The sequence below is a fragment of the Monodelphis domestica genome, chromosome 3 (genome assembly GCF_027887165.1).
Source record: "Monodelphis domestica isolate mMonDom1 chromosome 3, mMonDom1.pri, whole genome shotgun sequence".
Lineage (NCBI taxonomy): Eukaryota > Metazoa > Chordata > Mammalia > Didelphimorphia > Didelphidae > Monodelphis > Monodelphis domestica.
In genome coordinates this window covers 102,685,559-102,713,363 of record NC_077229.1, presented here as the reverse complement: position 1 = coordinate 102,713,363, position 27,805 = coordinate 102,685,559, and the positions used below count along the sequence as shown (strand labels likewise).

The following is a 27,805-nucleotide window of genomic DNA, read 5'->3' as shown; positions in this document are numbered from 1 at the left end:
GCCTATATGTGTGTCCAGGAACTACGATCCCCTCTGCTCTCTAGCCAAACACCGTTAATGGCTTCTCCCGGCTACCGAACCAGCAGCTGCCTACAGTGTTGGCGGCCTCCCTTTGCTCCTGGAGGCCCCCCCCCCCCCCCATTCCCTCAGCCCCCAGTTGCACTCAGAATAGTCTCGGCTGTTCTGGCAGGGGGAGCTCTCACTGCTCAGGTTTCCTGAGCTCTAGGGCCCTCCCCATTATGTTTGTGATCAGCCCTGAAGCACTTCTGACTTCTGTTTGCATCTTGAAAATCACTCACATCCTATCCTTGTAATAGCTTCTCACCCCTAAATCCTTTCACATTCCTACTTTGTCAATAGGGGTAAAAGAGTTTGGATCTCCTAGCTTTTGACCCTTTCCTTTCCCCAAAGACTGGGACTATGTTTAGGGTGGGGAGAAAAGAGCCTCTGATAAACCCCTCTTTCTCTTTCCTTGAGGAGAGTGAGATTTCCTTTGCCTCAAGCTAATTGAATTGTATCCTTGCTAAAGCCCTTTCCAAATGCCTAGTCACTGCACCAGAGGTGACCCTGGGTGCTTGCTGGTTCTGCCAGCTGTGGCAGGTCCTATTAAACCAGAAAGACTCCCAGATATGACCCTATGTCCATGACTGTCTCTTGTCTGATGACTAGCTGGAATGTGGAAGGACTCCTCACTTCATGGAGAAGTTGTGATATGAATCTCAAAAGAGATCACCCTCACTAACAAAATCACACATCTTTTGAAGATAGTTGTTCTGAGAAGGCACTAGATTTTGTGGGAATTTCCTGCCTTTATCCCTCCTCCTATGAGAGAGTTAGACTCTTCTAGGAGCATTCACTTTCAACACGAGAATGTGGATGAATGCATACATGACTAGACAAGGGTACCCTAGTCCTCTTTCACCCATTAATCATTGTAACCTAGATAAGATTTTTCATCTTGCTTCTGGTTGTCTCCCATGCCTGGAATGCTCATTTTTCTTATCTCCTTTGCTTCCTACAAGTCCCAGATAAAATCCCACATTCTCTAAGAAGCATTTCCCAACTCTTCCTAATCTTAGCTCCTACCATCTTTTAATTTTTCCAGTTTATCCTGTATATATTTTGTTTGTACATAGTTGTTTGCATAGTCTTCTCCTTAGATTGTGAACTCTTTGAGAAAATGTTTTCTGCTTTTTGCATCTCCAGTGTTTAGTACAGTGTATAGCACATAGTAGGAGTTTAAGAAGTATTTTTGACTGAATCAAACATGGAGATTGGTAACCCTGAGGACAAGTATTTTAATGAAAAATAATTGCTTAGAATTAACAAAGTTGGCAAGCATTCTCTGTTCTCATCCCTATGGAAAGAGGCTGAAGCTTTTTTCTAGCAGGAAACATTTCTGTTCAGAATGGTAGTGGTTTTCTTTGACTTAGGCAAGCCATGTTGATATGGAAGAACTGTCTGCCTCTCTCTTGAAGGCAGCAATGATATATTGAGAGAGTGGCTACTCACAGTTGCCCAACTCTATGTGTTGGACTCTTGGAGAGAGGGGCGGTATGCAGGTGCATGTGTATATTTTCTTTTGGGGGTGGTAGTGGTGAAGGACAACTCTGCCTTGTCTGCTGGACCAGCCAGCCACCTGTCATTTTGTGTGCAGTTGAGAGCTGCTTTGTATTTAAAGCTGTTTCCTTTCATCCGGTTCTTTGCTTCTGCTTCCAGCCAGGGAGAGACAAGTTTCCCAGGGGGGAGAGAATGGGACATATGATTAAAGCCAATTGTGCCTTATTGGGAGGGAAGGGAAGGGAGGGCATTGGGGTATTATAGTGGAGTTCATAGGTACAGCATTGAGCTTTCTGATTCAGAATAACTGGTTGATTAGACAGATCAGTCCCTTGAAAGGTAGTGGAGAATAGTAGATTTCCCTGTGAGGTTGGACTATAGGTTGCTAACAGCATTGGTTTGATTCTGGACAGCAAAGAAATTTTGTTTTGACCAGTTGGCATATTTGAAGGGCTATCTTTGTTGCTTGAGGGATGTGACTTGGGAAATTGGAGTAAGGGTTACTATTTCCCAACATGTAGTTCTGCTTCTGAGCTCTTTAAAGCACCAAACCATACCCTACTGTAGCCTCAAGTTCCCCAGTCCAGGGAACAGGTGGAGAGCATTTTCCATCCCCAGGGCTGCAGGGTCAGGCACTCCGGAAGCCCTTAATAAGCACCTGCCTGCTTGCCCTCCTGGGGTGGGGTTGGCTGGGGTGGGCAGTGGGACACCTGAGTAAGTAGAAGATGCCAAACCAGAGTGTTCTGGGAAGGGGAGAGTGAGTGTTCATGAAACCCACTATTTATGAGGAGTGGAGGGACTGTGAGTGGGCCTGGGTAGCCAGAAAAGTCAAATCTTTGTCATTGCAGAAGCTGAGCTGTTCTGGGTGAGAGAAGGCTTTTGTAGTTGGGATATTCAGATGCCAAAATGTCAGGAATCTTGGTCCTGGGAAGGGGAAAGTTTCTTTGTGAACAACAGAGCAATGTGGAAAGATGGGGGGGAGGGGAAAAATATTGGGAGAAGGGAGAGACTAGGTTGGGACCAGGAAGTGCTTCGGTGGTCATTTCTTTGCTGGGAATAGCTGACTAGAGAGAAGAGAGACCTAGGGGTATGAGGGCAGGGTTTCTGTGGGTTTGACCTAGTCTCACCTATATTGGCTATAAATCCTGCCTCTTGAAGACCAGGTTCTTAGGGGTACTTCAGTGTTTGAGGGTGGGTTGAGTGGGCAGAGGGACTTGTAACATCTAACTGGGAGATGGCTGCAATTCCCATGGTTTCAAGAAGGAATGACTTGTGTGGGAATACCCTAAATATCCTATTGTGTTGGGTGAGAGAGGGAGAAGGGGGAGTAGACAGGTGACACAGATGTGGAAAAAGACATGTCTCCTTTTGGGAAGGTTCCTAGTCTCTCATAGGCTTCTCCTAGGAGAAGGTGTCTTTCTAGTCTCTGGGTGTGGCTGATGTTCTGGAAACACTGAGGATTTCAAAACAAATCCTGAAACTGTATTGAGGGAGGTACAAGATTTTCCAGTTTTCCTTCCTTCCTTCCTTCCTTCCTTCCTTCCTTCCTTCCTTCCTTCCTTCCTTCCTTCCTTCCTTCCTTCCTTCCTTCCTTCCTTCCTTCCTTCCTTCCTTCCTTCATCCCTCCTTTAAAGATTAAAATACACTTCCTCCCTTCATTTTAAAATTGATACTAAGTTTCAGTTCCAAGACAAAAGAGAGTAAAGGCAAGGCAATGGGAGTTAAATGACTTGCCCAGGGTCACATAGCTAGGAAGTGTCTGAGGCTTGATTTGAACCCAGGATCTCCTGACTCCCAGCCTGGCTCTCTATGTGCTGAGCCAGTGGGCTGTCCCAGTTTTCCAGCTTTTCTTTTGTAGCTCCCTGCTCCCTGTTAGTAATTCCTATGAGACTGCAGAGTATGAGCCTAAACAAAGCTCAGAGTTAGGGAGAGATAGTGAGGTGGAATTGGAAGAGGCTTTAGTGGTCAAGACTGGTTCTCTCATTTTTCAGGTGAGGAAACTTTGCTCTGGAAAGGTTAAATGACTTTCTAAGGAGCATCTGAAGCAAGGTGTGAAGGGCCCAATTCTTCCTGATTCTAAGATCTTTGGCTTAATGGCTGCCTCTGATTTCAAGCTGTGTATATAATAGGCTCCAAGTAAATGCTTGCTAAATTGTTGACTAAGAAATTTATCACTGAGGTGGTTCACTTAGTTTATATGGTCTTCAGCCTCATGCTTTGACTGCACAAGAAGTTTTCTCAGTAAACACTTTCTATCTTTTAAAGAAACATCTATTTTAAAACCTGGGGTCACTTAGGACAGGTAAGTGGTCTGAGGCCCTGGGGTAAGGGGAGGTAGTGGTGGTGGTCAGAAATCGGACTGGTCAGAGTATGGGACAAGCTTGTCTCCCACCCTCATCCTCTAACCAGGCAAGCTCAGTGGAATGACTGGTCTTCCTTTCCTTGGCCTCCCCTACCCCCAACCCCCTCCGGGGCTTGCCTTGTGCTGTTTGTCAGAGATAAAAAATCGAGGAGGAGGAATGGAAAGACAGGAGGCACAGGAAGGCAGTTTGGTCGTTTAGAGACAGAGGCACAGAATTAACGTGCAGTGGGGGAGTTGGGAATGAACACTGCCGGCATTGTAATCGGAGAGGGGGCAAGGGAAAAGAGAGAGACCGAGAGAGGGCGGCTGACCCTGTGCTCCCTGGGGACAGGTGGGGAGAGGCGGAACGAGGAGAGAGTGAAGGATTCCAGAGGTGGACTGGCTTCCTCTTTGGGCAGACAGACACAGGGAGGCGGGCAGTGGGCCAGCTCTGTACCTGCACTTCCAATCTGTAGCCCTGACAGCTGCAGCCACTTTGGGGAAGGGAAGGGGGTGGGAAGGAAAGAGGAAAAGGGGGAGTAGAGGGGGATGGGGTAGGGGGAGATGCTTCAGGAGAGATTGGAAAAATCATAGCCGACATATCAACCATAACAGGCCCTTACTCAGCCCTGCTTAGAGGAATGGGTTTAGGAAACAAAGGAGAGTTGTGAGCATTCTTGACCATTTTGGCAGGACCTTGGGCCTGCCCTCATCTTACAGAGGAGTAACCTCTGGGCCCATCACCATGGAGGCTGTCACAAGAGTTCCCTACCTTCTCTTCTTCCTGAGGCGAAATCTGCCCTTTGCATTGTTTATTCCTCTGGCCAAGGTCAAGCACAGTCAATGCCCATCTGCCAGAGGGAGAAGACTGAGGGGAGGGGAGAGTCAGTCCCTGAAGAAGGGTAGTTGGGGGTGGGGTTAGGAGTGGGCTTACAGAAACTAAATCAGAGGGAGCAGCAGCCCTCCAGCTCTTGCCCGATTAGGGTCACATGTGTTTCCTGGCAGCATTGCAGGTGCTGAGCAGCAGCAGAGGGAGGGAGGGAGCAAGGACCTTGTGATGAATCATGTGGCGCAGGCAGCAGCTCATTCCCTAGGCCTGGGGACAGGGAGTTGATAGCTGAGGGCCCCAAGTGGAGTGTTTCCAGTCCAGCCCAGGCTCTCAAAAAGGTGGACTGGTGAGATGGGAATGGGGTGGGGGGTTAGGAGGCCAATCACTAACTCTCATTTTAGGGACCCTCCCTTTCTCAATATATCCTAGATTGCTGTCTTAAGTTTGCACCCCTAAGTCTGGGGGGAACTAGTATTAATAGGATAACCAGGGATCTGAGGATCATTCTCTCCAGAAGGATGGGGAATGATGGTTTCATTGTCAGAGGAGTTGGACCATAGGGCAGCCAAGTAAGCTTCTGCTTGGGATAGAGATCTTGCATGTACAGGGGATAGGAGATTCTAATTGTAGTAAGAGATGGCTAACTGATGGCACCTGCCACCAAATGACCAGCTCATTCTTTGATTCACTGGCCATTGGGTGGCCCCAGTCACCTTGAGATCATTCTTTGAGGATTGATTGGAAGGAAGAGGGGCTAAGAATCAAGGAATGTTCATCTTCTTTAGCCTCCCTTCTCTGTGACCCCCTCTTTCCCTCCCTCTTTCTTTTGAAGGATCTGGTTTGTGTTCTCAGAGCAGTGGAGGGTGACGGAGTTCTCCCTCCCTCTCTGCTCCCCCCCCCCCCCCCCCCCCCCGGCTGGCGGGCCAGGATCCCGGCTGCTACTGATGGCGCTCTCTGGGAGCAGCTGGGAACCTTGCCCAGGTCCAAAGCCCTGCCAAACTATGGAAGGAATAACAGGCTCATAGCTGCTGAGTTCTTTGGCTGGGCTGCCATGCCCTGAGGAGCCATGGTGGGGGGTTGGGAGAGACCATTTCTCTCCCACCAACTATTATCAACCCTCCCCCACCTCGGGGATCTTTTTCCTTGGATGGGCTTGTTGGGGATGATGATATTTGATCTAAAGAGTACCATTGCCATGCCAGTTTTCCCTTTGCCTTCCCTGGGTTAAGAATGAGAAAGAAGCCATGGGATCCTTTGGGATTTGGGGGAGAGGACTGATATAGGTGGGGGGAGTATATCTATGTGGGTGGGGTTTGACCAGCCCTAAAGAGGTACTTTCTCTTTGTCTAGGTTCTAGAGCCAAAAGAGAATTGAGAAATCATCCCCTCCAGACCCCTCATTTTCTAGGTGGGGAAACTGAGGACCAGAGAATGGAAATGATCTGCCCAAGGTCACATAGCTAGTAGCACAATAGGAATTTACGGCCAGGGCCTTTGATTCGACATCTAGTGTTTCTCTGCTCCTACAGTCCTTAGTCTCTCACCACCATTATACAATAGGGCCCCATATCTGCTCAGGATACCTTCTAAGACCTACTGAGGATGAACACTTGCTGACCTTCACATATATGTGCTTTCTCCCCCGCTCCTTCCCCTTGGCTCAGCATTCCTTGGATGCCCCCCCTCCTTGTACCCCCCCCTCAAAAAAAAACAACCCCAAAAAAGTGGAAATGCTTCAGGCAGACTTCTGGTGCTTAGTGGGTAGACCTCCAGCACTTTGGGTTGACCTCAGCTAATTTAAACTGTGGAAAGTGAAACTGTGGATAAGGGGACCCAATTATAGAAGTTGAACTTGGACCCACCTTCTTCTGTTTCTTTAGTCCATTCCTGAGCCAAGTAGAATTGAAGGGAATAGAAGAACAGTTTGGCTTCATAAGGTCCTTAGGGCTTGTTAGACTAGTGTGAATAGGCTGCAGTAAGTTAGCCATCACTTTTTTTTCTGGGGCTTTTTCCACTTTTCTCTCCCTTTAACTTGTAATTTTTAAGGTAGGCCTACAGGTACAGTCTGTAGTGAATGAATGTGAAATGGAGCTTTTCTTTGGCCAACCAATTGGCCTATATTAGAATTGAATTCCCTGACCCAAATAAATGAAAATTACTATGATGAAAATAAAGTTTAAGCCCTTACTATGTTGCAAGGACTTTGCTAACTAATGTTTTTGAAAGTCACTGAGATTGTAGAGTGGGGTCAGGAACAGTGGCAGAATTGGTGCTCAGATGAGTGAAGGAAGATACAGGTTCTTGAAAGAATCAAAGTCTGCATTGATGGGCTCTAGGTAAAATAGGCCTTGGCTTTCAGATCTGGATTAAACCTTTAAATCCAAGCAAAATACATGGAATTTTTTTACATTAGAGGTGCGAAATTCTGGGGCATATGGGTTGCATGCTGGCTGCAAAATTCCCTAGTTTGGCCAGAACCAGATTAAAATGTATTTGGCAAATATTTAGCAAAATAAATAAAAATAAAACACAACATAGATAATGTTAATTTGTGATTTTCTAAGTCAGCATGAGTCAGCAGGGATCAGTATCTATTTGAGGTTGACACTTTTGTTCTACTTTACCACCCTTTAGATACTTGAAGATAGCGTTATATAAGTTTAGGTTAGACTTTTCCTACTTCAATTGAGTATCATCATCATTCGGGTATTCTTCTTTAGCTATATTGTAGCTTTGTCAGTTCTCCTGTTAAATGTGGTACCTAGAACAAATAAGAGTATTTTAGATATGGTCTAACCAGTGTATAGACAAGTCACTAAGCCTCTGGGCCTCATGTTCCTCAAAATCAAGGTTAGATGACTTTGGAAGTCCTTTTCAGTTCTAATGTCTTCTGATCCCTGGCTTACTTTCAGGGACTGGAATGGGTTGAACATTCCATTTTTCTTGGGACTCATAGAACATTAGAGCTTCTGACTCCCAGTCCATTGTTATTTCCACTAACCCACAGTCTTCACCATTGAAGATATAGGCCCTCCCATTAGACTGAAAAAGCTCTTTTTCTCCATGGCCCTGCATAGGGAGGGGATAGTATGGATAACTAGGCAACCAAAACTAGGGCAGAGGAGATCCCTAGGTTCTGTAAGCCTGCACTTCTTCCTGGGTCTTCATTGATGACTTTGGTTGTGCAGTTTGCCTGCCATCATGAATAGATATTAGCCAATACAATTTTGCTAAGAAGCCACTTATTTAAATATCTCAATTCACAGGCTAATTCACCTAGAACTTTAAGACTTGCAAAGCACATTCTCTGTATTACTTTGCATGCTCATCAGGATAGCATTAGGTGCTGTTGAGGTTATCATTTTATAAATAAGGAAAGTACTCAGCCTTTGCCCAAGGTCATATAGCTAGGAGCTGGGTTTGAATTCAGGGCCTCTAGATCTCAAGTCATGTTCTATCTCTCCAGCATGGTTCTGTGCCCCTGAATGAACTTCCTCCAAAGAACAGGGTCAGGGGTCAAGAAGTAGGAGAATGATGGAAACCTGTCAAATGACAGGAAATGGCCCTGATGATAGATTCAATCCTTTTAGTGTACAAGAGATGCCTCATAGGTTAGGTGCACAGGCTTAGACAAGAGTTAGACCATAAGCATCTATGAGAGATGATTAAAAGTATACACAAAAGGGACAGCTAGGTGGCTCAGAGGATAGAGAACCAAGCTTAGAGGCAGGAGGTCCTGGCATCAAATTTGGCCTCTCATATTTCCTAGCTATGTGACTGGGGCAAGTCACCAGTTGTCTAGGCCTTACCACTCTTCTGTCTTGCAACTGATACTTAGTATTGATTCTAAGATGGAAGGTAAGGTTTTTGCTTTTTTAAGTGTACACCATTTTGAACATTGATTATCACCTGTGTAACCTCAGAAAGTCTCTTTACCTCCCTAAGCTTTGTTTTCTCATCTGTAGAATAAGAGGTTTGGCCTAGAAATGGTCTATGAGGTCCTTTCCAGATCTAGATCAGAAATGGAGTGGTAAGGGCAAGGAGGATAACCAGACAAAGGGCCTTGAGATAGTTGAGACTGATCCCTAAGATCTGTCATTCAGGGATACTAAACTATTTGGGGTTCTTGGTTTCTTCTCCAAAATAGGTTTGTGGCAGAGGAGTAAAATGCATTTGAATTGTATTGGTACATGGCTTCTCTCAGGACAGATTTAAAAGCAAAATGTTCTTTTTCCCCTTTTTTTGCTGTCCCCTATTAATTTCCTTTTCAATCTTCCTCTTAAGTGAAGTACAAGGTAGAGACCCTCAGGAAAGGAGAAATGGCCCTTAGAACCAGTGCCCAGGTTTAGAGAATGCTAGTCTAAAGAGACTGTAAGATTCAGCCAGGACCTGAGAATTAAGTTCCTGAGAAATGGAAGATTAGGGTTCCCTCTCCTAGCTGAGGCACATGGTAGCAGCTGTCTCTTAACTGTCATACCTCTGTCTGTCTTTGGAGCACTGAAATTGGGGAGATATTTGCCCCATCGTCTATACCCACCCTTCTTCATTCTCCTCCCCTGCTCAGCCAGCTGTGGGCTCATTCAGGATTAAGGAGAGGAAATCTGGAGTTGAGTTTCTCTCTGAATTGAACTTGCCATTATAATTTTTTTTATCCTGTTATATTTCTATCAATTGGACACAGCCTCCTTTCCTAGCCCTTAATGGCTTTGGCTTTGAGAATTTCCTCCAAAATTATACTCCTGGCTTCCTGCTTCCATAGGTCTCTGGAGTCTGCTGCTGTGTAGAGGAGCCAGGGGAGAGAGATCTCTGGAGCGGAGACCTTGTTAGGGCGTACTCTGTCTGGGGTATGTGTTTCATCTAACGGGGTGTGCATCTCTATATCTGGGGTGGGTGTATGTGTGTATGTGTATTATATATGCATGCACATGTGGGTTATCTGGAGGTATGTATGTTGTCTCATTGTGTGTGTGTGTGTGTGTGTGTGTGTGTGTGTGTGTGTGTGTGTGTTTGAGGACCATGTTTGGGTTGAAAAATGGAGAAAAAGCACTGAATTTGGAGCCATGTAACCTGACTGTTACTTTGTGCCCATGTGTCCTTAGGCAAGTCTTCTCACTTTTCTTCAATTTCTTTGCTTGTAAAATGGTCTCTGTGGGTGGGTCTCTTTTATGAAATGACTAGAGGCTAGACTTGGGATTGGGAAGCTCTGTGTACGGATCTTGTCTATGTCACTGACCTAGCTTTGTTATGTTGGCATTTTCATTAAAATGGAAATGATGATAATACAGGTGATACCTGCCTGTTTCTCATGGTTGTTAGGCTCAAATGGGATAATGTGTGTAAAGCTCTTTGCAGACTTTTTAAGTGTGAGTTACAGTAATGATTTTCTTAGGAAGTGGAAGCTGATAGATGCACTCATTGAGATCCTGGTATTGGGAGTCTAGGGCCTGGCTTTCGGATTGCTCGTGCCTCTGCTACTGCCTCTTTCCCTTGAGAAATTCTGTGCATCTCATGCCAGGAGGGACCAGCATTACATTGAAGAGCTTCTTTCACTCTCGATTTGACTTCTTCAAGAGGCCTTTCTGCCAATCTAAGGGAAGAGTGAGGTCAGCACTGCCGGGGTTACCAGGGGTGCTCCAGGGCTCCTGTGGTTAGGCCCTCTGAGGTTAGGCCTTCCCGACAGTGACTCAGCCTTTGCAGCTGCTCCAGGGGGTGAGGTGTCTGGACAGTCTTGATCCCCCCCCCCCCCCTCCTTGAAGAATGAACTTGGGTGTGTCTAGGAAGTTGGATTCAAGGAGGAGAGACATGGGAAGAGTGGCATAGTAGTCCTAAACCTCAAAGGATTTGGAAACCCCTAAGACTATAGTCATAGTCTTTATAGGTAAAAAGATCATCTGTCATCTCAGACTTACTGGGCTCTTCTTCCCTGTCCAGAAGTCAGATCTTATGGGTGCCAGCTGAGGCTGGGTAGCATGATTGTGTAAGATTGCTTTACTGTCTCCATTTTTACCAGGGACCTTCCCCTCCCCCACCAGCTCAGCCTTTCTTGCAAGTACCCAGTGCAGCTCTTACTACTAAACTATAATCATCACCTGCAGGATTTTAATGGCTGGCCAGCTGTGCAGAGTTGGGGTGGGGTGGGGGAGTCGGCTCTAAATCACCCTCTGGTAGTACCTCCTGTAGTAGGGCCGAGTCTTAGGATAAATAGGGTTTTCTCTTTAGGACACATAATGTAAGACAGAGAGAAGCATGAGTGCCTCACTGGCCCCCCCAACTCCCCCTCCTCCAAGTGTGCAGTGACTTCTTAAAATCAAATTGTTGTTCTATGGTCTTTACTGTCTCTTATAGGAGTTAAAAGAATTATCTGGCCCCCAGAGCCAACACTGACTACTGATCCAAAACTAAGCTGAAGTTTATAATGCTATAGTTGTGGCATAGAGGCCCAGAGTGGGGGTGGGAGATGAATGATAGGTCATAGCTTTTTAGAGCTCACCCTGAAAGTTACGAAGTGGATGGGTATTGAATATGCTTTGAAAAATTTCCCAGGGGGTGTTTTATAAAAGCATTTTTATTTAGGTATGGGTTGGACTCTGGCTTCTGTGGTCTCATCCAACTCTGAAAAGGATATTGGCCATCCTTGAAGTCAACTAGGTTGCATTCACAGTTTGGGAGGTCAGCAGTAAGAAGAGTCAGAAGATCCTAGGATCATAGTTGTGAAACTGGGACAGACCTTATAGGCTCTGTAGGCTGTGTCACATTTTACAAATGAGAAAACTGAGGCCTATAGAGAGATTTCGACTTTTCAAAACTCAAAAACATAGTAAGTGACAGAAAGGAGATTCCACCCCAAGTTCTCTCACTCTCAGTCCAGCCCTCTTTCCATTAGGTCATATGAACCTAGAGTCAGGAATGGTGAACATTAAAAAAAAAAAAAGCCTAGGTTCAGAAAGACATCCAATGCACAGATTAAAGTTTGATGTTCAAAGCTTTTCAGCCTAGTCCTTTTTGCCTTTTCAGTCTTCCTACACCTTTCTCCCTGTGATGTTTTCTTTAGTCCAGTGACACTGACCCCTTAGCTGGTTCTGAGAGCAAGACAACCCATTTCTTGTGTCTGGGCATTCTCTTTGTCTATCTGTCACAACTGGAATAGTCTCCCTCAAAGTCCCAGATAAAATCCCATCTTCTACAGAAAACTTTTACCAGTTCCTCTTCATTCTAGTGCCTTCCCTTTCTTAATTAGTTCCTGTTTATCCTGCACATAGTTTGTGCATGTTTATTTGCCTGTTGCCTCCCTAATTAGATTGTGAACTACTTGAATGCATGGGCTGCCTTTTGCCTTTTTTTTTTAATGTGCTAAGCACCGTATTTGGCATATAGTAGGTACTTAATAAATGTTTACTAATTGACCAACTGGGAGAGATAAAGGTTAGGTAATGATTCATGTGTGAAAGCCTTTAGGGTTCTATTGAATAGTCTAAATATTTCCTCTTCCATGGAGGAACTCTCATTTTTGTATTTGTAGTTGTTGAATCCACCAAGTTAAAGAAGGATGGTTATGAATCTAAAGTCAAAAAGGACCTCAGAGGCCATCCAGACTTCTCATTTTACCATTGAGGAAACTGAGGCTCAGGGAGCTATAGTGACTTTCTCAAGGTCACCCATGTAGTACAAAGACAAGGACAAGATTTAAGCCCACTGTATTACTGCCTCTCCTCATAGTTTGGCAGGCAAAAAAGCTAATGCAATCTTAAGCTGCATTAATAGAGAAATAATAAATTGAAATTTATATTGATAAGTGAGAAGTAGTAAGAGATAATGGAAACCAGGAAGAGCATGGGTTTCATTCCAGCTTCAGATACATATTTGCTGGATGACTTTCCTGAGCAGGTTACTTCTCAGTGATGTAGGCAGCTTTCTAAGATTTAGAGTTGCAGAGAAATTGCCCAACTTCTTTGAAAGTTTTCTCACCTGGGAGGTCCCCATGCTAGTGAAATCACAGGTCCAGCCTCTATGCTTTGAGTACATCAAAGTTTGCTAACTGCTCTAAATAGATAATCTCATTTGAGACTCACATTAGCTCTCTGAGATGGATCCTATAATTGTTTCCCCAGGAAACTGAAGCTAAGAGAGGTGACCTATGTGATTTGCCCATGTTATCCAACTCCAAATTGGAGATTGGGTTTGAACCCAGTATATATAGTTCAGTGTAAAAGGACATCAAATTTGGAGTGACCTGGGGTTAAATACTAGTGGCAAAGTCATTTAGCTTTGGGCATCAGTTTAATCAACTGTATAATGAGGATGTTGACTTAGATGATCTCTATAATCCCTTCCATTTCTTTTTTATGTTCCTATGAGTTTCCTGATTTCTAGTCCCATTATATCAGCTATGACATAGTTTCTCCCTGTGTTATTTGTTTAGGGAGATAGTATAGTCCCTCTGGACTCTGCTTTGGGTTAGGCATAACTGGAATATTGATTCCTTTGGTTCAGTTCTGAGTACCACATTTGGAAAAGTATTGACATGTCCCTAAGAAGAGGAAGATCATTGGAATGGTGAGGGTAAACATGAACTTGGAGAAAAGAATTCTTAGGGGCATGATAATTATTGTGGATGATGGGTTAAATTTACTTTGCTTGCCCTGGGAAGGTAGGCATAGGAGAAATGGTGGAAATTCTTGTGGGGCTAATTTCAGCCCAGTATAAGTAAAAACTTCCTTACAATTAGGGCTATCTAGCTCTAAAGAAGAATAGACAGTCTTAGAAAGTAATGAGTTCCTCCCAGGTGGTTTGGTAGAAGGCTGCTTACCCATATCCTAATGATCTGGTCTCAGAGCCTCACTACTGTTTACCAGCTGCGGGACTTTGCCCAAGTCATTTCCCTTCTGGGATAGTGGATGTGTGAGATATCCGAGGTGCTTTCTAGTATTGATATTCTGTGGGTATTCAAGTGGATGACCACTTGTTCAAGATTTCCTCATTGACTGTGGCTGGGTTCCCTCTCACTTCTTTAGGATTTTGCCTTTTGCAGTTTTGACTTCCAGCAGTCCCACATAGCTGTGAGGAGTAGGTATTTAGAGAAGAATGGGGGCTCATAGTGAATCCAGCAGCACATAGGGCCAGCTCAAATTGCTGCAGTCATAGCCCGCTAATATAGATCAGATCCGTGACATGACTGGGCCCCACCCCAGGCCACTGCCTGCTGAGACCAAGTGACCAGGAATGTTGGAAGCACTCAGGACACTTGAAAGACAGAGAGAGACAGAGAGACAGAGAGAGACAGAGAGAGATACCTCATGAGCACTTCTTTCTATAAAAGCATGTGTCTAAGTAAGCACATGGGATGAAAGCATGGGGGTGGTAGCAGTTGAGGACTGGGTTTAAATTATCCCTCAGGTACTTCTTAGCTGTGTGATCATGGTCTAGAGACATAAAGTCTCAGTTTCTTCATTTGTAAAGTGGAGATAACTTTAAATTTACCTTTCAGAAGGTTGTGAGGTTAAGCATGATAACAATCTTAAAATATTATACAAATACCAGCTATTATTATAAATGTTCCTTGCCTGACTATAGGTACCTAGCTCTTGTGTTCCACTCTTAGCCTTTCTTGCCCTGCTCATTGTGTATTTATATATTATCTTCTCCCTTCCTTGAACAGAGTATGAAGCATCTCTCTGCTTCTGGGCCTGAAGTGTTGGGCTATAAGCAGGAACCTTTTCAAACCTTCATTTCTCTAGTTTTCAAAAGTCTGGAAACCTCAACTCTGCATTAGGCCAGGCTGCTGATGCAGAAGAGGGAAGGAGGCCTGCTGTTGCTGGATTTTGAATGGAAATCCTGCTAGGCAGTTGCCTGAGCTCCTTCTCTCTGTTCTTCAGAACCTGGGACCTCCAGCATTCATGGCCCTATAGGAAAACCTTCCTCTTACATACAAGTGGTCATCAAGGCTAGGACTATGGAAATGCCTTCTGAGCTTCACCAGGAGATTTGAACAAAGTGTGAGCTTCTTTCTGATCCTTCCTCACCCCTCTGGGTGTGGGTAAAGGAAATGGAGGAGGGGGTGTTAAGTAATATTTACATCCCCTACAGGCCCAGCTCTGGGGGGAAAGTATTTCTCAGTGCAAGGAAGCTTCCTGGTGCCTGTTTGGGGGTTAGGGTAGAGCAGAATGAAGGTTTAGCAGACTAACCTCATCAAAGAAATTTCCTTAAAACCAGACATCACTTCACCCTCATCAGGGGCTGATTTTTAGCTGAAATGTTTTTTTCTCTTTCCTAGACTCCTAGGTAAACTGCAACCTACAGAAGATAGTTTATAAGTTGGGCAGTCTTTTTTCCTTCATCCAGGGTTAGGACCTTGTTTTCCTTAGGGGGGGTAGTTCCACGGTTTTTTGCTTTACCAGACTCCCTGAATGCTCCTGCCACTCTGCCACCCATTCCTGATCTTGTTCTCTGTCATTTTCTCCTTTTCTCCATCTATTAGTGTGATATCTGTCCTTTCTTCCATTGTCCTTTCTTGGTCTTATTCTGTCTCTGCATCTTTTTTTTCACCTTCCTTCTCTCTCCTTTCTGTTTCTGAACCTTCTTCCTAACCCTACTTTTCACTCCCCTTACCTGTATGTGTTCCTGGTCTGTTTCTTCAAGTTCCCAGTCTTTCAGGAGGATGCCTTCTGTTACCTACACAGGGCCAAATCTGATCTGGTGGCCTGGGGAGTGTATGCTTCTCATGGTGGTTGTTGGTACAGGAAGCTGACCTTGGACACAGGGACTTTCATTATGAACAAACCCCTGAGAATGAGTGATCTACCTTTGGGAAGGCCCTTCCTTCATACCTCAGTTGGTATTATACTCCCATAGCAGTGGGTTCAGAGAGGCTTCCTTTGATTATCCTAGGGCTGAGCCCTTCAGTTTCACTGGTTCCTTCCTGGCCAGTGACTGAAGGCTGGCAGGGCTGGGAAAGAGATCCCTGGATTATACTTTCCCTTAAAGGCAGAATTCTAACTATAAAACTTCCAAGGTCTCAGGTTGTAAGGAAGTGTTAGAACAAAGGGAAGGAGGGACCTGGAATGGAGACAGTGGTCTTCCTCCAGAGTTGGGCCCTGTGATTTAATTTTTAATTCTATAAATGACTTGGATTTTATATTATTGTATCAATGACATGAAACACCAGCATGTATTGATTCAGAAAGAAAACCAAAGTCAGGATGTCAGAATTCAGAATAGTTTAAAGTTCTTCAGTGACCAGAAAGCCAGCTAGGGTCTTTGGGGAGAGAACACTTAACTCTTGGTGGGGAGGGTGGATGCTGACAGTCCTCTCCTCCTCACACCATCTTCTTTTCCTTCCTCCTCTCCCAGGCACAGCCGACTTGGCTGATGGCCTCATTCTGAGGTAGAGGGCACAGTCTTCCTTATTCAGGCCAAGTGTCCACCACATAGGAGTCTTTTCCTTTTTGTACAGTGCTCTTAGTAGGGTCTCAAGAACCCAGAGTCTGCTCTGTGACAGGGGGGAGGCTTACCCAGTGAGCTTAATACAGTTCTGAGTACTGAGGCCCATGTCCCCAGGGGGTCCAGAATCAGGGAGCAGATGTATGATGTGTAGCTTTTTTTTCTTTGTCTCTATTTGTTGTCATTTCTCATCCTTCTGCTTCCCCACCCCCTTCCTTGAGTTGACCTTTGGCTCCTAACTCCGGATCGCAGTCTTCCTGTCCCGGTCTTTACTCTGGAAAGAAGGTTGAAACTATAGTTAGGGAATTCGGGGTAAGGGTATAAAAGGATGACATTGGAGGCCCCAAGGGAACTATTCTACTCCCACATGTCCACCTACCATGACTCTTAAGTCAGAAAGATGGAATGCCCTGCCTTTGGGCTGGCTCACTATGGGGTTGTTCGGGTCATGATGGGAAGGGTTGCCCTAAAGGCCTAGTCCTCTCTCCTTCCTGTTATGAGCCAGGTCCTAGACCCCTCCCCCTACCTAGCTGGGTCTGTCTGCTTTGGGGAGTGTAAGGGGGAAGCTTTTCCTGAGTCCCCCTGCCTCCTTCCATGCAGACTGCCTCGTCTCTCGTTACCACAGTTTGGGGAGGGGGAGACTGGAGTGGGAGGGGGGGGTTGCAGAACAGAAATTGTAAAATTAAATTTCCCAGATGTTCAGGCCCCAGGAGCTCGCTCTCGTGCTGTCTGGAGAGGAAATGGGGATTGGGAAAAGCCCGCCTCGTATTTTTTCCCCTCTCACCTTGCCTTTCCGGTACCACCAAGTGCAGGAAGGACCATAAATTACTAGACTCTGGGGCTAACCCATCTCCCTGATAATGCAAGGGGGTGAGGTGAGGACCCTAAAGGTTCTTTCAGCCCCCAAACTGTTTTCCTGAGCTCTTTGTCCCATGACTCTCTCCTCCTCATCTCCTCTTTTCTTCTCTTTTCTCTCTGCCTTTCTCCTACTCTCTCTTCCATGACCCAAGTCTATACCAGTTTAGAGTAATTTACTTTTGGGTCCCTGAAGTTCCTTAGTTGCTCTACTGATTCACACATCCCCAAATTAATTTGTTGAGAAATAGCTGGGCATTTTCCAGATGGGGCCACCAGCCCCACCTCATTGTTGTGAATCAGCCAGAATTCACTTCTTTGAGTTGTGGGTTATTTTGCTCTCATGTAGACCTGGCTGGTGGTGCCTGAGGTAGGATTGTGGGGCAATTTCATCCCCCTCTCCAGGTTAGGGCAAAAATTCAAGGCCTCATTTCTTGCTGATTGTAAAGGAAGGAGGGGGAACCTGTCCCAAAGTAAGCAACTGAACAGGAGCTGTCCAAAGGGATTTTACCACTGGGGGGATCATGGGGCTCTAAAAACAGTTAACCCAAGAGAAAAAAAGAAACCATTTTGGCAGCTGTGCCTGGGATCCCCCTACCTCTGGAGTATTTCTGTTCTCAGGCTGTGCCACTGAGTGACACTGTATTTTTCCTTGGTAGTCTCTATTCTTCCACATTCTCCTCCCTCCTTCTTTGTGTGTCAGAGATGGTGATAGCTCTCCAACAACCTGTTTGTTGCTTTGTGAAATGGGTCTGCCCTTATTCCTTTCCTAAGCAGTGGGGGAAGGGTTTATCTGAACTGAGTCTTTTCTGGTCCGTCATCTACTGAAACTGACCCAGCATAAGCCTTCTGTTCTTCCTTAGGCCATTCTGATCTCAACCCTTTTTTCTCTATCCCTGGTTCTTCTATTATGGTTTCTCCTCATTTCTCCCTCCTAATTTCTTACCTGATTTGAAGGCAAGTCACTTTTCTGGACAAAACTAGAATTCTACATAAGTTTTACTTAAATTGTTAGAGGGAGTTTCCTTGCTTGGGAGTTCCCAGTACCAATGCAGTTCTCATACCAATGTGTGCGTCTTTTCCTAACATTCTCTTGCAGCTCCCTGTCATCTGTCCTCATTTCTCCCCCCATATCCCCTGGCTTACTCAGTAGCCTCCTCTGACTTGATCTGTCTAAGCTCTTGCCCAATTGCCTTTCTAGCCACCTGGTCCCTGTCAGGTAAGTACCCTTTCTCTGATCTGGATCAAAATCTCTTGGTCCATAGATCTTTCCCCCACTTCTAGTCACTTCTCCCCTACCTAGAAGATATCTCCCTCTCAAGCTATATCTAACCTGAGTTTTCATCTGTCCCTAAAGATTTATACACTTATCTCCCAACCTCCTATGTACTCCATGATGACTCCTGGACTTGCTGTCTTAGCACTGTAGTACACAGCCCTACTTGCTTCAGGGGGTTAAATATATTGATGAGCCTCTCCCACCAAATCCTGTGATTTCTTTCCCAATAGCATTTTAGACCACTTGGTTTGGTTTTGCATACCTTCTTGGGGAAGGTGTAGGGGAAAGAATTCAGGAACTTCCCTCAATTTGCTTAGGTAGTTGGATTTCAGCAGTTGCCTTAGTCTTTACTAAAATCTTCCAAATCTGACTCTTCCTTCTCAGTATGTTTTATTTCAGGCAGGAGCTTGGTTCTTTCCCTTTCCCTGCACCATCCTAACACCTCTCAATTTACTGAACCTTCCCATTCTTTCTGAGGACAGTTTTGAAGTAAGAGGTGGGGTAGGGTTCCAGGTGGTTTGGGGGAGTAAAGGACATACTCCTGGAAGTCTCATGTTAGGAACCTTTGTATCTAAGAAATGTGAGAGGAACTTGATTTAGAGAGAGATTCTGGCTGCCCACAGACCCTTTCAGACCTGCTTTTATTCATTTCTGTCTCTCTTATCTCTGTCTGTCTCTGTTTCTCCCTCCCAACCCCCCTTTTCCCTCTTTTCTCTTTCCCATGAGAAATCTATAGATGCAGGAGGTACATACCACCATCTGCATTCACTTTGGGAGACTGTAGGTGCCCACAAACTTGTCCCATAAGCGTCAAAGTTCTGGTTATCAGGAAGGGAAGATTTAGGATCCTAATCTGAATGGGGATTTATCTGACCTGTGGTTGTACTATGTTGGGATGGAGGCATAGGAGGGGAGGGCTTTTCACTGATACTGCCTACTGTGATCAGCAGAGACAGGGAAGCAGAAAGAGCTGGCGGAGTGACTGGGACATTTCTGTCTCATTTCTGGGCTCAGCATAGGGTTGAGACTGGGGCTGGCTTTGTAAGGTCCTCTGGAGAAGGGATACTAAAGAGCAGGATTCTTTGTAGGGTTGAAGATAAATGTGGTTGGATTAGAAGGCCTCTAGATAGAAGCCCCCTAGCCTAGATCTTGTTGGAAGAAGAGTTTCTGAGAGCTCTGGAGCTGCTACAGATGGCAGATGACTTGGATTTAATGGGCTCCCCCAGGCCTTAGCTTCCGAGGAAGCTGTGTTGCATTAATGGGACGAATTACCCCACCCTCAAGCCCCAAATCCATAGCTGATGATCCTAGCCTCAGTGACCTTGAGTTTGATGGTCATACTTCTTTCTGTTCAGTGTCTCCCTTGGCGTCAGGACCAGACAGGGGAGAACCTATTAGTGATCTGTTCTTATCCATCCATGTGGAATTGTCTTGGGTAGTGCTTCCTCTGGAAGCCTTTGGGATGCTGTAGGGTAGGGAGAAGTCACAAATGAGTTTGCTAGATGTGAGCATGGCCAAGCAGAATTGTCACTTTATCTCTTCAGTATCTGGTTAAGAGTAAGGTAAGGATCAATAACTTTTCTTAAGAGAGATTTAGGATCCACCCTGCTTAGCCACTTCCATGCCTAGCCATGGTGGGCACCTTTTGGATGGGAGACTACTTCTAGCCTACTCCAATTCTAAATTCTTGTGGTCCCCGGCCTATTCCCAGGACAAAGCTGGGAACCATGGTTTTTTCCTCTAGACCCTGAACACACCACCCTCTCATAAACATATGCATAGAATTCCAGATCCAATTTGCCACTCACCAACTTTCTCTGGTTGCTGAGGCAGAAGGTGCAGATCTGTTTGGGCTGGGAGTTCTCGCTGTCCCGAGGAGGTGGAGGTGGGGGTGGGGGACTAGCTCCGCCAGCATGGTGATAGAAGGCTGGTGTGGAATGGCAAGGCTGCCCATCTCCACAGGCCTCACCCACCAGCAGCACGTTGCCTAGGTGGGAGATGTAGCTGGATGCCAGCCTCAGCGTTTCAATCTTGGACAGTTTGCGGTCTGCAGGCTCCGTGGGGATAAGGGTGCGCAAGGCAGTGAAGGCAGTGTTGACACTGTTGGTGCGATCCCGCTCTCGGGCATTGGCTGTGTGTCTCTGCCTGGGCTCTCGGCTCAGACGCCCCCCACCACTGCTCCCCTTCTTGCCTCCTGCACGCCGCTTAGAACCCTTGAGGCCAAAGCCATCCGTATCCAGGTGGTAGGGCTTCTCGTCGGAGCCTGAACTCTCACTGCCATTCTCATCATCCTCCGATAGCATGCTGATCTCGGGGTACAGGTATCGGCTGGGGGGTGCCGAGCGCAGCATGGCAAAAGACATGGTGAAGGCTGGGGGAGGGCTCGGGCTCGGGGAGATTGAGGGTGCAAGGATTGGGGATTGGCCACAGGCCCTCAACTCTGGCCACAGCTCATGCCTCCTTCTCTCCTTGTGTCTTTAGGGCACAGAGGCGACTTGCTCAGTGATGTCTTCTGTGGGCAGGGGTGCTTTCAGGTCTCTGGAGGAGGAGTGAAATCCCAGTTGTCTCAGGGTCGGAGGTAGAGGCTTCTATGGCAGCTGCTGCCGCCGCTGCTGCTAGTGCTGTCTTCTCAGCACACATGTGCATCTTAAGACTAAGCGTGGCAGGAGCCAGCAGCTTTATAGCCTCGGCATCCGCCAGCAGCTCAGCACAGGGCGGTCAGCCTGGCCCCTCCCCCACAGCACACACAGCTCCCTCCCACTGCCTGGAACTGGCTCCGGGGGGCTCCTTAGAGTACCACAGCCTTCCTTTCTCTCTCCCTCCTGAGGGTGTGCGTTTGCTGAGAAGAGAGTCAGAGCTTTCCCTTGTGGAAAAGGGGCCACACTTCTAGACACCTCCATAAAATTGCTCATCTACCCAGCTCTCCTTCTCCCTGGAGTTTGGGCCTTAGGGGCTGCTACAATCCTCAGCACCTCCCTAGTAGGGCCAGTGTGGGGTGAGGGGAGTGGGAAAAGGGGAGAAGACTGGCCTGGGTCACTGATAGCATTAGAGACAGAGCATTTCTCTGACTCAGTAGAGGGGTTGGGGAGGTTCTCTTGGTTTAGTGCTGGGATAGGGGAATCTTCCCCAGATGCTGCTAGGAGGCAGGCTTGGCTCCTCTGGTTCATCCTAGAGATGGTGGGTGGGTTGGATTTCTGCTTGGAGGAGGACTTTTTCTGGTCACCTTAGCAGGGGGAGATTTGGGGTCCTGACTCCCATGTGGAGGGGAGGTATTAAGGAATGTTAAAAGGTGTTAGGGCAGCTGTGAGGGAAGGAAACCAGGAGTCTTCTCAGCACCACTGGGAGGGAAGAAGGGGGTCAAATAACATCAGTGACCTGCTTCTCTCTGCCCCTTCTTCCCCCCCACTGAACACACACACTCACCCCAGCATGACCAAACTAACCCAGCTGCTGTATGAGGAATGGCTGGAATATTAACTCTTTCAGGGCCAAGGCTTTCTTTCTAAAGGACCCAGAACTCCCCGGAGGTGGAGATTTGGATGTTGTTGTTTTTTTCCCCCAGCAGGCTAGATAGGGGACAGTGTTATACATATAACATGTGCAACACATTCCTTCTCTCACCTACACACCAACTCTTCCAGGCCAGGAGGTTACATACATCCTGTGTCTGTCCACCTTGTATCTCACATGTATACTGGCTTTAAGTCACTGTCACATGAAAATTGTCAGCAACGCATGCACAACATACTTGGCTCCATCATATGCATGCTCTCCTTTTGGTGTCAGCTGGACACACTATAAATCAGGCCCACCATCATACTGCATAGATTCACTTTCTTAGATATACTCTCCGATTTGTGTTCAGTTCATTTCCAGTTTATATGCACTCACACACATGAAGTGTTTCTCACTTAATCACAGTCTATCAGTCACACAAATACATCTGCTTGCTCTCTCTGGCATAAGGTGTCTTTCTTAAATATACTTTCACCCCCACAACATCTCAGTTATGCATACACACATACGGCCATACATTTCCTACACCTATCACCCCTAAAAATAAAAAAGAATGTTCAAACTTGGATCCACCCAACTTAGGTTCAAATCCCACCTCCCACAAGTCATTTAATATTTCTGGCTCATCTCTGAATTAGGGGTGCTACCATTTGGTGTTCTCATCAGCTCCTGTGAGTTCAATTACTATCTTTCTGCAAATCATTCCCATCTGTAATCCAGCTCCTGAGCCAGTTATGAAGACCTGAATTACCAGCTGCCTCTTGGACATCTTATGCTGGATGGCCGGGAGATATCTCAAACTCATTGCATTCCAAACTGACCCCCTCCTCCCCTGTTACTGTGGAGGGCACCACCACTTAGCCTCAAAACCTTGATGTCATCCTCAGCTCCTCATTATCTACTCATTGTGCCTATCCAGTCAAATGCCAAAACCTGTCATTTCTCCCTTCACAAAATCCCTTGCGAATGTCCTCTTCTCTCCAGTCTGCCACACTGCCAAAACCTTAGTGGTGGCTCTTGCCACCTCATGTCTGGACCATTGCAGTAGGCTGCTGTTGGGTCTCCTGGAGTCTTTTTCTGATCCAGTGTGTCCTCTATGGAGCTTCCATGGTGATTTTTAAAGCCTCTTTCTGGGCATGTCACCCTGCACAAGGTCCTGGGACTCTTCCCTTTGGCACTTAAAGCCCTTCTCATCCTGGTCTGAACTCTCTCCAGTCTTCTTACTCTTTCTCCCTTCCATTTCTCTTTGATCCAGTGACACTTGCTGTTCCTATGCCTTCACACCAGCTGACTGTCCCTGATAACTGAAATACATTTTCCCTTCAACTCTAGAGGCCCCTTGGTTTTCCTGGCTTCCTTCTAGACCTCCAAGAGGCTTTCCTGGGCTTCCTCCACCCTCAGGCCTTTCTCAGATTATCCCATTGAGTGTTTGAGTGTTGTCTTACTCAGATGCAGGCAGGGACTGTTGTCGCCTTTCTTTTTTTCTCTTGCACCTAGCACAGTGCTTGGCACATTGTTAAGTATCTCTGAAGTGCTTGTTGCTTTACTGCCTGCCATCCCACGGGTTGCTAGAGAGAAGCAGCATTTGAACCTAGAGATTTGGAGAACTTTGGCAGATGAATCATGTGCCCAGTTCATTTACATATATGTCCTCACTTTGTCACATACTCATTTTCTCTTTCACACATGCATACGCACACACATATAGGTCTCAGGGATGGAAAGGAAATTTTTTTATTTAAAAAAATTTTTTTAGGTCATTGGGGTCCAGATGTGATTTTGCTGGTTTAGGGAACTCTTGGTGGGCACTCTCCTGCCTGTGCACATCAACACTGTTTCTGTGACCTGAAGGCATGGAGGCATTCAGGGATTTTCCTGATCTGTTTGATAGAAGAATCATACACAAGTCTTCCTGACTTGGAAGCCAGTTCTCTTGATTCTCTATACCCCACTGCGTATGGGACAGCAGCCAGAAAATAATAAGTTCCAGGGAGGGACTCAGATTTGTCTTTAGGATAGGCAAGCTGGACTCTGTGCCCCCTCCTCTTACCCCCTAAGCTCCAGTGGTGGTGGTGGGGTGACCCTGGATCTAGAACCTTTTCCTTTCCTAGACTTCCAGGCTGACATCCTGCCTCCTCTCCCATTCCTTTGTCCCCCAGGCACATAGTAGGATCCTTTCTTCCTCTCTCAATCCACCTTTGCCCCTCTCTGCCTGACATAGACCATGCTGCTGAAGGAAGTGCCATGGTATTGGAGGCTGGGGAAAGATGCCTTTAACTCGGGAGGAGCAGTGAGCGTAGTGGTGGCTGTCGGGAGCTCCTGCCAGGAATGTGCGTCTCGGAATGCAATTTTGACTCTGGCCAAGCTCAGCTCCAGACTTGGGGAAGGGGGGGATCGGGGAGGGCGCAGAGTGGTGACGGCAGATCTTCGAAGGAGAGGAGTCGATAGGGTGGGGGTGGAGGAGACGACCCAGAGAGGCTGAGCTCACTCCCTGAATTCTCTGAGAAGGGAATAGCATGGGGGTGGGGGACAGGGGAGGGAAGGGAGGCCATATCCAAGAGCAGCTTCTGCTGCTACTGGGGAGTGGAAGCAGAAGAGACGAGCTCCCTCCCGAAGCCCCGATTCTCTTAGTCTCTGGTTTGTAGAGCCGCCTTTGTGACTTCTCCAGGGGCCCTGTGGGAGGACCTCTTTTCTTCTCCCCAAGATCACTAAGCATCCGAATGGGCTGTGAATGTGGGAGGGGGTGGAAGTCTTTTCCCCCCCTACTCCCTTCTCTTAGTCCCCATCCTCTCGGCCCCATGGGGCGTGTGCTCCTTGGGGTGTTTATGGAGACCAGATGGTTGTGGGGGAGGGGCTTGGACTCAGACTGCCCATTTCCATGGGAGAGCTTATGGCTCCCCCTTGGGTGTGGGAGACACCTGTGCTCCCTGTTGCTCCTTCTCTCCTTTCAGTGCCAGCCAGCCAGGACCATAGTCAGCTTGCAGAATTCTCACTTGGGGAGAACTCTCACTGGGCAAGAATGCTGCCCCCATGGGAGTTCAGGGACGTTGGAGCTGGGCAGGATCAACTGTTAGTCTTTGTCTTCCTGCGCCTGACTCCCTACCACGCTTCTCCCCCCCCTCCCCCCCCGCTCTTTGCTTCTTCTGCCCTGTAGTGAATGGCTCTTGGCTCTGTGCCCCCAGCCCTGGCAACAGGTACTTGGCCCACATGCCAGGGCAATGAGCAAGCGGGCAATGAGGTCACTGCTGTGGCTTCCCAGGGCTATGGCCAAGAAATCTGAGGCTTTTGGGGGGGAGTAGTAAAAGGGAGGGAGGGTCTACAGAGAGGAGGGAGGAAGGGGCACGAAGGTGGGGTTCTCACATTTGGAAATGACAACATGAAATGTTGGTTGAAGCAAAGTGGGCACATCCCTCATCCCTAAGGGACAGGAGAGGTAGAGGGGCTCAGAAGGTACCGCGCAGCCACAGGGACTATACTCGGTCCAGTGGGGCAGTTCAAGCGTCCTGTCCTGTCACCCCACATAGGACATCCGCAACACAGTGGGGAATGTTCCTCTGGAGTGGTACGAGGATTTCCCCCACATTGGCTACGACCTCGACGGGAAGCGGATCTATAAACCCCTTCGTAGCCGAGATGAACTTGATCGCTTCCTGGACAAGATGGATGACCCAGACTATTGGTCAGTCTGAGAATGAGGGCAGTGACTGTGGCCGGGGAGGGAAGGTCAGCAAGAGATCCGGCTGGTAGAAGAGGGCATTGTGTTGGGGTCAGAGCACGCATTAGCCATGAGGTGGTCTCACAGGCCCCCCTCCTCATGCTTGTACAGGCGGACGGTACAGGACAAGATGACGGGGCAGGACATGAAGCTGACGGATGAGCAGGTGGCCCTGGTACAGCGGTTACAGAAGGGCCAGTTTGGAGATGCCAGTTATGATCCCTATGAGGTATGGCCGAGGGAGGGCCGGGAAGGGGGGTGAGGCAAGGAAAAGTTAGCAGTACTTGACCCCCCCTTTTCCCTCTAACCCCTGCTACCAGCCAGCTCTCGATTTCTTCAGTGGGAGTGTGATGATCCACCCGGTGACCAACCGTCCTGCTGACAAACGAAGTTTCATCCCGTCCCTCATTGAGAAGGAGAAGGTAAGGCCCTCCCCGCTCCCGCTCCTCCCCCGTCAGTCCTCAGCCTCGCTCACACGACCCCGACTGGTTTCAGGTCTCCCGGATGGTCCATGCCATTAAGATGGGCTGGATTCAGCCCCGGCGGCCAAAGGACTCGATTCCTCAGTACTATGACCTGTGGGCCCACGAGGACCACAATGCCATCCTGGGGCGCCACAAGATGCACGTTCCTGCACCCAAGCTGGCGCTGCCTGGCCATGCCGAGTCCTACAATCCGCCACCCGAGTATTTGCTCAGTGAAGAGGAGGTGAGTGGGGGGGCAGAGACCCAGAGCAGGTGGGAGCTGGGCCTCCCCGGATAGGGTGCAAGTATGTGCTGCCTGGGGGTGGAGGCCTCGGCCCAGCAGCCTCTTATTATATTTGTGTTTGCAGCGACTGGCATGGGAGCAGCAAGAGCCTGGGGAGAGGAAGCTGAACTTCTTGCCACGGCAGTTTCAGTGCCTGAGGGCGGTGCCCGCCTACAGCCGCTTCATCCATGAACGCTTTGAGCGCTGCCTCGACCTTTACCTGTGTCCCCGGCAGCGTAAAATGAGGGTGCGCCTGGGAGCCCTGGCATGGGGGGGAAGGGGGGATGCTTCCCTGAGGCCCAGAGCCTAGAAAGCAGGATGCTCACTCAGGAGCCACGCCCGGCATGCCCAGGCTGAGGGCATGAGGGCATGCGCCATAGTTCCCCGTTATCCATTTGTGAGCCTGAGGCTGGGTTGGGCTGGAGGTGACAGGACTGTGCTGTATTCTAGGTAAATGTGGACCCTGAAGACCTGATCCCTAAACTGCCCAAACCTCGGGACCTGCAGCCTTTCCCTACCACGCAATCCATGGTAATGGGTCTGAGCCCAGCACAGGGTGGGAGAGGCAGGAGGGTCCTGCCGAGAGGGCGACCTGTGGCTGTTCCAGTTCTCAGCCCGGGTGCCCTGCGGCTCCTCCACGTCCTTACAGGTGTACAGGGGCCACAGCGACTTGGTACGATGCCTCAGCGTCTCCCCCAACGGCCATTGGCTGGCTTCAGGTACGTCCACAGGGGGAGAGGGAAAGGGAGACGTGAGGGGCTGCTCTCCTTCCTCCTGTAGATCCCGCCGACCGGCAGGAGCCGGCCACACACGGTCCTCACACTGCTGGGGCCGAAGCTTCATCTCACATGTCAGGTGAGGCCAGAGGAGAAGCGCAGGGAGCCGAGGAATGCCCTCCGCTGACGGGACTTGGTTTCCGCAGGCTCGGATGACCATTCGGTACGACTGTGGGACGTGTACGCCGGTCGGTGTCTGAAGACGATCCCAGTGTCTGGCGTGGTAAAGAGCATTGCCTGGAATCCCAACCCTGCCATCTGTCTGGTAGCTGTGGCCGTGTGAGTGTCCGGTGCCCAGAGCCCTCCGGGCTTCCCCTGGGACAACCAGCTCCTAGCTTGCTCTGAGGGAAAATGGCAGCAACGGTGCGAGTCCCCCTCTCGCTTGCTCAGTACTTTTCACGGGGCCCCCAAGGAAGCAGCAGCAGTTCTTATGTTCCCATCTTCATGCCAAGTGATTTGTCTGTGGTCACTCAGTCTAAAGCAGGATTTGTACCCAACATCACCAGTGACCAAAGTTTTCCCTGGCACTGCCTCGTCCACCTCACCGCTCGGGCCTCTCCCCTCTTGGGCACCGCGGCTTTCCCTCGCGGTTGGCCTTGCTGGCGAGGTGGTCCATGGTCTCCCTGAGGCCTCAGCATCCTCCAGGAGCAACTTCCTTCAGGTTTTGGGTGATAAAGATGATGAGGGGATCACTTGGAACTTTGAATGTTTACTTGTGGCTATAAATCCAAGACTGTAGTTGGGAGGGACTT

At 47.9% G+C, this 27,805-nt stretch overlaps 2 protein-coding genes across 2 annotated transcripts in view; one reads left to right on the top strand and one right to left on the bottom strand.

The window, feature by feature from the left end:
* Positions 1-27,805, top strand: part of BOP1 (BOP1 ribosomal biogenesis factor) — a 71,611-nt gene that overhangs the window by 38,806 nt on the left and 5,000 nt on the right. Inside the window, exons 4-11 of the mRNA XM_007488760.2 lie at positions 25,340-25,494; positions 25,642-25,759; positions 25,851-25,952; positions 26,026-26,238; positions 26,363-26,524; positions 26,728-26,808; positions 26,927-26,996; positions 27,200-27,332. Coding sequence (XP_007488822.1) covers positions 25,340-25,494; positions 25,642-25,759; positions 25,851-25,952; positions 26,026-26,238; positions 26,363-26,524; positions 26,728-26,808; positions 26,927-26,996; positions 27,200-27,332 — 1,034 coding nt within the window. The remainder of the gene's footprint in view (positions 1-25,339; positions 25,495-25,641; positions 25,760-25,850; positions 25,953-26,025; positions 26,239-26,362; positions 26,525-26,727; positions 26,809-26,926; positions 26,997-27,199; positions 27,333-27,805) is intronic.
* On the bottom strand, positions 15,928-20,837 carry SCX (scleraxis bHLH transcription factor). The gene is made up of 2 exons (XM_056820727.1): positions 20,108-20,837; positions 15,928-16,439 (listed from the first exon to the last, which is right to left on the bottom strand). The coding sequence occupies exons 1-2, from the start codon at positions 20,660-20,662 to the stop codon at positions 16,401-16,403; spliced, it is 594 nt and encodes a 197-aa protein (XP_056676705.1). The 5' UTR covers positions 20,663-20,837; the 3' UTR covers positions 15,928-16,400.

Excerpts from the sequence above, each read along its gene's own strand:
- SCX (XM_056820727.1), bottom strand. The coding sequence starts at position 20,662 with ATGTCTTTTGCCATGCTGCGCTCGGCACCCCCCAGCCGATACCTGTAC. Across the intron at positions 16,440-20,107 it reads TCAGCAACCAGAGAAAGTTG|AGTAAAGACCGGGACAGGAA; the intron begins GTGAGTGGCAAA and ends CCTTCTTTCCAG.